This window comes from Nicotiana attenuata, unplaced genomic scaffold, assembly GCF_001879085.1.
Source record: "Nicotiana attenuata strain UT unplaced genomic scaffold, NIATTr2, whole genome shotgun sequence".
Taxonomy (NCBI): Eukaryota; Viridiplantae; Streptophyta; class Magnoliopsida; order Solanales; family Solanaceae; genus Nicotiana; species Nicotiana attenuata.
Window position 1 is genome coordinate 26,331 of NW_017672235.1, and position 9,408 is coordinate 35,738.

The 9,408-nt window shown below is 38.7% G+C and overlaps 1 protein-coding gene across 1 annotated transcript; it reads right to left on the reverse strand.

Annotated features, from left to right (window-relative positions):
• Window positions 1-5,102: 5,102 nt before the first annotated feature.
• On the reverse strand, window positions 5,103-9,074 carry LOC109212416 (FT-interacting protein 1). The gene is made up of 2 exons (XM_019376057.1): window positions 8,320-9,074; window positions 5,103-7,779 (listed from the first exon to the last, which is right to left on the reverse strand). The coding sequence occupies exons 1-2, from the start codon at window positions 8,857-8,859 to the stop codon at window positions 5,284-5,286; spliced, it is 3,036 nt and encodes a 1,011-aa protein (XP_019231602.1). The 5' UTR covers window positions 8,860-9,074; the 3' UTR covers window positions 5,103-5,283.
• Between the last annotated feature and the right edge of the window lie 334 nt (window positions 9,075-9,408).

Below are 9,408 nucleotides of genomic sequence, written 5' to 3' on the forward strand. Positions count from 1 at the left end.
GAAGTGCATAGCTCTATCCACCACATAAGCCGAATATATTGCTGTCACAGAAGGTGCCAAAGAACTATTATGGATGAAGGAGTTTATTAATGATCTTGGCTTTGAGCAGCCAATGTACATCTTATTTTTTGATAATCAGAGTGCTATCTGTCTCACCAAGCACTCCACTTTTGATTCTAAGACCAAACATATAAATAGAAAGTATCATTGGATAAGAATGACCGTGGAAGAGAAATTATTTGAGGTTGAGAAGATACACACTGATGAAAATCCTTCGGATATGATGACAAAGGCGGTGGTTGCAGATAAACATGAATTTTGCAGAAAATTGGCAGGCATGAAGCCTGTCAATAGTTCCTCTACTTGAAGACACATTTGGCCCCTTGGCTGGAGGGGAAGTTTGTTTGGCTCAGTTGTCCAGCCAAAGGCCCAATGGCCTAATCCTATTCTCTTTTGGTTTCCATTCCTATTTGGAATTGGATTCGGTTTATTCCTATTTTGAGTGGGTTTTGGCTTTAAGAGAAAGCACCACTCATGATCTATAAATAGGACAACCTTGGAGAATTATTCTATGCTTATTGATACAAGTCTTTGAAAGACTTAAGCACATAAGAGTGGTTTAGAGAGAGCTTTCATCAAGAGAGAAGAGAGAAGAAAAGTATTTGTTTTGCTGCGGATTTTTATTCCGATCAGCCAACTTCAGATCACGTTTCCGATTCGTTAACCGTTGGATCGGGCTGAAATTTTGACTGAGTGTTCGTAACATCTTGGTCTTGGGTTTGAACGGTGGAGATCGGATTTGGAGGCTCATAGCATCTGATTTTGAGCCTCGAACAGCAACCTCGTTTTTGTGGATTATCCTCTTTCTTCAATTGATTAGTTGTTGATCTTGTTGCTATTATTGCTCCGTGTTTGGCCCTTGTTATGTAGCCAATTTGGAGAACTTTTGTAACCCTCTTATTGTTATAGTGGAGCTTTTTGGATCTTTGTGATCCCGTGGTTTTTGCCTTCGATTTGAAGGGTTTTCCACGTTAAAATTTGATGTTCTTTATCTTCTTTATTTTCGGGTTTGCCTCTTCCTCAACATAACAAAGTTGTCATATGATTATTATCTTATTTGAAATAGTATTGAGAGGTTTAAACAATTGACAATCGAACGGTAATTCATCTAGTTAATAAATTCATGAAGATTCGAAATATATCTTGCTTTGCGCGAGTCTCTTCGACAGAAAAATAAAAGTCTCCTCAATATAATTGTATTAAAGTGTATTACAAACACTATCTCCTTTTTATTAATACTTCTTTTTCTTTTTCTTTTTTCCTCTTTTCTTTCTTCTTTTCTTCTCTTTTTTTCCCTTTTTCTTTCTCCCATATCCGATTTCCTTCATGCCGATGCCTTCTCCATTTCCGTCACCAATTTCACGTGATTTTATTCCTAAAAATCAAACCTACACCACCAAAACCTTCCAAGCGAGAAGGCTCTGGTTCTTCTAAAAAGAAGGAGATAAAAATTGTCGGCGTAATTTTTTCGATGGTGTTAATTTGGTGAAGGTAGGATATGGTCATTCAGATTTTGAAGGTGTTGTTTGATAATAGGTGAATTTAACTATAATCACGCCTTAAATAACCACCTTCGTGTATAGTTTTGATGATAAAAGTGATAACAAAATGCTCTTATTAGTGTTTTTCATGATTTGCAGGTGATATATGATCAGGGAAGGCTAGGGAGTATTTTTGGAGTCAAAAAATGAAGAAAAAAGAGGCCAACTGTGAAATTCCCTAAGGAAACCACGCAAAACAGGCCTGAAGATTCAGAGGACTGGTTTACCGCGGTTCCACCGCGACCGCGGTAGAACCGCGGTGGAAGATAGCTGCGGATAACTTCAGATTCAGAGAAGGCATTTGGCCGCGGTTTGACCGCGACCGCGGCAGAACCGCGGCGGAAGCAGAAAACTTCAGGGACTAAAGTGTAAAACACGGGATTTTTAGACCTAAACCCTATTTTAAATACAAGACTTCGCCCAAGAGAGGCATGTATTGAATTTGAGAGTATCTTGGCAAGGAGAACAATTGTGAGAGATCACCCAAAACATCTTTCTTCTTTTCTTTGATTTTTATTGCTAGCTATGATGAATTCTATCTTAGTTTGTTTTCCCATATCCATGAGTAGCTAAATTCTTTGTCTAAGGCTTTGATGGAACCTATTGGGGGATGAACATCTTGTTTATGTGGATACAAATTGCTAGCTTCAATCTCTATTTGTTCAACTTTGTGCTTGTTGTAGTTAATTGACAGGATCCTCAATTAGCTGTGCCTATTTAGTGTGCATAACTTGGAAAAGAGTGCATATTTAGGTTATTGTTGAACAACACCACTCCCAAAGTATAAGAGGAATCTATAATTGCGGGTTTAAAGGCGGGATTAGGGATAACGAAGCCTTGGGTGTAATCTAAAGTGAATTGTGCTAAATAAAGTAAGCTAGTGTATCTCGGGAGAGTGCAATTAGTATATTACTGTGATTACTCGGGAGAGATTTACGGTAAGATGAGCGTTCATGATTGATAGAGATGTGTTGGTAAATTTGTGTGAGCATAAACAGAAGGGATTCTTTCAATAGGGGAAATCATTGCCTTAGCTTCTTCTCATCATTGTTTACAACCTTAGCATTTTAATTTTCAGCTGTTCAAGTTACTTGCAATCGTAGTTAGTAAAGCAACCTTCAACTGTGATTCAAACATCTGGAAAACTGGTTCTGAAGAGTTTAGTGGGTCTAAAGATAGTGATTGATAGGTTAACTCTCTGTGGATTCGAATCTGGGCGTAATACTCGGGTTATATTTGCAACGTCCGCAGAGTCCTTTTTAAAGGGCATAGTTGGGCGTGATCATTGTTCACTGTGTAGCTTCAGATCTGAAGGGAACAAGACCTTCAAAATCTGAATAACCATATTATACCTTCACTCAATTAACACCACCGAAAAAATTTCTTCGAAAATTATTATCTCCTTCAGATCAAAAGAACCTGTGGGGTTTGTGATAGTAAAATTAGCAGGAATTCATGAGTTTTATCAAGTTAAATTGCTGATGAAAATGGAAAAGGCATCAGCAATGGAGGAACTCGTATGGGAGAAAGAAAAAGGAAAAAAAAAGAGAAGAAAAGAAAAAAGAAGAAAGAAAAGAGAAAGGTAAAGAAAAAAAATACTAATAAAAAGGAAATAGTGTTTGTAATGCATTTTAGTACAATTAACGAAAGAGCTAATTAGTTTGGGTGGGTTCCGTTTCAAAAAGGGCATATATGGACCAACTATGTGACGGTAAAGACATATATGGGCTAAAGTATTAACGAAGGATAAATATGCTCAATTAAATTTCTCTAAGTATTGTAAAATTTTGACGCTGGAATTAAAATTTTCTAAGTGCTGGAAATTGCATAATAATTTAATATTTATAGGGAATGCAAACAAAAATAAAAAAACTATCCCACCTTTTAATGAAAGATGCATCTAGAGTTGTCAAAAAGGGCTAGCCCAGCCCAAGCCTCGTGGGCTTTTAAATTTGGTGGGCTAGGGCGAGCCGACCCTCCATTTATATGGGCCTTAAAATGGCCAGCCCAGCCGAGCCCTAAGAGGGTCGCGGGTTAGGGCGGGCCGACCCTTCAATTTTTTTAGGAAAAAATATTTCTCCAAATCTTAGATATTTTTTTGTGATATAATCTCTTGATCATATGAACAACTTCTGTTTATTTAGAGTGTACAAGAATCTTGATATTTGACAAGGAATCTCGTAATTAAATGTAAATTTTCTATATCTCTAGCTCTTCTTTTTTTAATGTTACATGAATATTTTTTAGTACTTTTCTTACACTTTTCTTAGGTTCAGGAATTGCTTCAATAAGTTTATATGTTAAGGTTTTTTAATTTAGGCTTAACATTATTTGTCGATTTCGTCATTATAGTCCATGAAATTTTCAAAATTCATGAAATTTGCTAGTATTGTCAAATTGTTTTGGGTATTAAAACTTGACCTTTTTCTATACTGAAGAGCAATTTAATAATTAATAATATATTAAAATAACCAAACTGATCATTGGCGACTTAAAATATTATTTTCTTTTGAAAAAAAATATTATTGGCCGCTTAAAAGTTTCCTAGTTCGTTGTTAATTAAGCAAAAGAAAAAATAATCTTGGCATACTACATGCATATCAAAAATATAAATTCTAGTTGATATGGAAGGATAAATAAGCAATCTAAGGTTAGAAAATGGAGATTATAGTTAATATTTTTTTTAGTTTTTACTTTTTTAAAGATTTAAATTTGAATATAATTAATTTTTGGCCCACGAGCCGGCCCAGGCCCAGCCTCGGTCAAGCCTCAAGGGCCAGCAGGCTGACCTGGGCCGGGCTTATAAGCCTCAGTTTTAAATGGGCTAAAAAAATCCCAACCCAACCCTACCCAAGTAGCGGGCTGGGTTGGGCTGGCCTCACGGGCCAAGCCTATTTTGACGGCTCTAGAGGTGTTTATCGGCGAGCTGGGACGGGTTGAACAAAAAAAAAAAAAATAAGCCCGTCCGTTATCGGACCGGGTTGGTTAGCGGGCTGGGATAATGGGTTGGAAATTTTCGGGTTATTGTGGGCCTGTTCGGGTTCGGGCTTAACGGGTCCGGACGAGCCGGGCTAGTGTAACGGGCTGCAGCCCGTTAACAACCCGTTAACGGGTTAACGGGCTTAGCGGGTACGGTGCATCGTTATCCAAAATATGTTCGTCCAAAACCTGCCCCCCGACCAACCCGTCCCAGCCCGCACATTAAGCTACAGTAACGGGCTGAACCGGGCTGACCCGAGTTGAAGCGGGTTGAAAACAGGTCAGCCCAGCCCGATTAACACCTATAGACAGCTCTAGATGCATCCCTTAGAAATAGATGACATCTTTTCCAATATTATTCAGTATTTTATTTAATTATTAATGTTATTAGATACTTATAAAACTACCTTACTAAAAAGGTATTTAGTCTTTCAACTTCCTAATTTAGAGCTTCCCACTTTTAAATTAGTATAGATAGATATAAATATAGATCAGTGTATGTACTACAATGCAACAAAAAGAGAATAGAAAGTACCCCATATATATTACAATGAAACATTGAACAAACAGACTAGTACAGCAAAAGCTCAGGGCAAGTCTACATCTGAAATCCAAAATAGAAAACTCAAATCCTACTCTTGATAAAATTCTGATCCTACACTTCATAAAATACATGTCTAACTCCCCACCAATGACTAAGATTTTACAACATGCTATCTGCCCTGGTTGGCAGCCTCTTCAAGAAACAAACAGCACTAGATGGCAACCTGTTCCTGAACTTAGGTGGTCTCAAATAATACAAACCCCAAAGAGCCACCACCCATTTGATTGGCACCAAATAGAACCCAAATGCAGCAAAGAAGCAAAATATTACAAACAAGAATGTTGCTCTTGGATCCCTCCAGCTTAACAATGCCTGAAATCTCTCCCCTTGGGTTGCCATATCTCCAACCACAGTTTGAATCCTTCCGGCCACGCTTCTCAGCCTATCATATCTCATTCGAACGATTTCAGCACTTCTACTTGCCGGGAATGAATCAAATTCCTCGTCTAGTTCATCAGGATAAACGCTTTCTGCATACGAGAGTCGAGTATCCATGTGGGGAGGGTGGCGTGGGCGGGACCTATAACGCCATAGTCCTACTGCAGCCAAGGTGAATAGTACACAAGGGATAATGAGCTCGGGCACCAATACGAGAATGATAAACGCAATCAGCACTAACGCTGAGTACACTGGCTTATGCCAATTGCGCGCGGACTCAAGCAACCTGCTCATAGTAACAAACCAAGAAACCACATTTGTCAGCCTAAAGAAATTTGCTTTGCTCTTTCTCATGCTCCACATGTGAGAATCATGATCAAGCATGTACTCCACCACTTCTCTCCCCAAAGGCGGCTCAGATCGACTAAGCCTAGCTGCCACCACATTCATAGCCTGGTGCCTCAAGGTGTCTAACTGATTTACAGACAAAGGCTGAATGTAATGCATCTTCGGAAGCAATGGCATCGTGTACATATGAAGCATATTTAACATATTAGCACAAGAAAACCGAACAGCCAAATGAAGCTCCCCCATCTTTTTCACCCCAGAAGGATGCAGCATCAAGAGTGGATATGAATGAGTATAAACTTTATCTGATTCAAGAGTTGATAGCCTGATCCTAACCTTCCCAATTCGAGAGTCCCGGTTTCCAGCCATAGAGTTAGCCATATTCTTGTCTACACGAGAATTATCAAACACCCCAATAGTGATAACAGTGCAAGGGTCAAAGACTTCCCAAGTATATTGCTCATTCCATTTAGGAGACAAGCTGTCCACCACGGTCCTAGTTCGGACCCATTTCTGCCCATACTTTGCCACACAGTACGCATCTGTAGAGCCACCCTTGCCTTCTTTCATTTTCATTGGCACGAGATTGGTGGAACCCAAAACCCCAACCTCAAGAACTCCAATGTGGGGCTTCCAGAGCTGCTTTGCTGTTGGCCTAACATCACTGCTATACATTGTGGCCTCGTCGAGCACATGGTAACCTCCATCAAGTGAGGCTCGGAGGTGAATCCGCGAGGCAAATCTAACCACAGCTTTGGGATCATTCGGGTTGCCCAAATGGGTATCAAGATTGAACCACCTCGAAGTCACTGGCTTCTCGTTTAGTCGTCTTTCTAGGCTTGAAACAGGCAAAAGAACTCTCCCCACGATTTCCTCTCTGTTGGGAGCAATTCTATCCTCAATAGATACAAGCAAGAAGTCTTCAAATGGCTCTGCAACCACAAACATTAAGTCCTCGTTCCAAAAAGGATTTGAAAGGCTTCTAGTAGCAGCAGGCGGAGAAACTCTAGTCCTCAAAACCTGGTTCCCAACTTGAACTTTGGCGAAAAGCTCAGGGTATCTCATCAATGATGACCCTTTTTCCCCCATAACAATATCTTGAGCTTCAATGATCCCAACTCGTAAATACCAAAGCTTAGGTGACAGATACACTTTGGACTTGATAGAACACAAACCATCAAAATGCACATTTGCTGCTTTAGAATGCCAAGCCTCAGCAAAGGCTTCATCAGCTTGAGTTCCAAACCAAATGGCAACCATAACTTCACCACCTTTAGACTTATCGCCTTTCTTGTCTTCCATTCTGTACCACTGTGGAGCCAACTGACTATCCGGCGGAGCTCGTTTAGGGACCTCATTGAGATCAAACCAAACACGGCCCAAGTACTCGTCTTTATTATTTTCCTTCACAAAAACTTCCACCACAGACGACTGAACACAATCTTTTGAAAAGGCAAAAACTTGGTCCCATTCAGCATGATTTGAGGAGACCCTTTTAGTAATCCCTCTGTAGTTTCCAAGTTTCACCTCAGATACAAGCTCACCACCACCAAAAACAGAAAAATCCTTAGCCTTTACAACTCTAACATACAAATACTGCATTTGTTCCACCAGGTCATATGTTGAACTAGTCTTGTCCTTATTCAAACCACCACCAAGATGTGGACTTGTTTCTTTGAGAGAAAACTCACCTTGCCCAGAAGTGTACAAACCAACCCCACCACCACCATGACCACCGCCGCCACCGGTGACATGGCCACCGGACATGGCAGGGATAATGGGGCCAGGGACAGTAGTAATAACAACAGGCTTAATGTCACCAGGGACTGGCTCCACTGGCTTTGAATGGTTCTGGTTTTGAAAATTTACCTGTTAAGACATAACATATTTAAATAAAAGTTGATACATAACATCATTAAAATATTAAAAATGTGTTCTTTCTAATATATTAAGCTTTTAGATGAGATTTCATGCAAAATCAACATTGTACCAGGACAGGCAAGAGGTTCTGGGTTGAAATCTCACCCAATAAACAAAAAAAGCAACCAAAAATATGTTTAGTCCAATGAAAGAAAATCAAGCCTATACATAAGGGGGGTATTTAAGTAAATAAAGTGTATGCATAACATCATTAAATAAATAAAAATATTTTTTTTTTTTCTATTAAGCTTTTAGATGAGATTGTCACGCAAATTCCAAAATTAAATTAGGATGTCCAAATGGTTTTAGGTTCAAATCTCACCCCCAATACCCAGAAAATGCAACAAAAGAAAAAGGTATTTTTATATATTTGGTCCATAAAAGAAAATCAAGCCTACACATAAGAGAGTAATTAAGTAAATGAAAAAATATCATTTTCCTACTAATAGCTTAAAAGCAGAAGAAATGATCAGAAAAAACAAATATTACCTTATTTTCTTGACCCATTTGGAGCACCATGTTAGTAGCATTTGTTTGTTGCTGCAATTTCTTGTTCTTCTTAGATGAGGAATTAACATTTTGGGAAACCATACCACCATTACCACTAATAACTTGTTTCACTTCTTCTGTTGTAGACAAATAAAGTTTCAAACTTAACTCACCACGTACATGAGAAAAAAGACTTCTTTTATCAAGAGTATAAAGCTGTGCCATTTCTTCTCCTTCTCTAGCAATGCTGGAACCCGAAATTCGAACCCGACCCAGAAAATTTCTACTTGTATTTGACCTTTTCTCGTTAAAAACATTTACTTCAATAGTCCGGTAAGGAAGGTCAGCCACGTCACTAACATGAAACACAAGCTTTTCGTTCCAAACAGGGTTTAAATCTCTCATTTTAACTTGAGTTTTTTGTCTTTGGTTCTCAAACTCAACTTCTACAAATGATGATGATGAACCTTCACCATCTTTTGGCATTAAGTTATGTGCTGCTACCACTTCTACTACCAACTTTTCTTTACCGTTGTTCATGGCTAAACTTTTTCAAGAAATGGAATGAAAAACAGAGAGGGTGGGGGTAGTGAAGAAATGAAACTTGAGGGGGTTAAATTATTTGTTTAATAAATACTGAGCAAGAAATACAAATACAGAAGAAAAGAGAGACAGAGAAGGAATGAGATTTTACAACAGTGAAAAGTACAGAATAGAAAGGATTTGAGTTGTAACTAGACAAGAGAGAAGGGGTGTGGGGGGAGTTTGGGGGGGGGGGGGGGTGGAGTGTTTAGATTACAGAGAAAGGGACATGGATTTAGTTGCCTTAAATGCATAAAGATGCCTTCTTTGTTATTGGTTCCTTATGGCGGAGCATCAATAACACTTCTTTTTTCAGTCAAAATATTTAAAATTTTGCTATTCTTTTTCCTTCTAAAATGTTAATATGATTTTGACTATCCTAATTAGAAGGATCAGACTTTACAACGTCTATAATGAAAAATGATGAAATTACCAAAGTCCTAGTGTCATTGCTAAACCAGAACCAGAACCAGAACCATTTCCATATTTTGTGGAATTTGGCAGTGT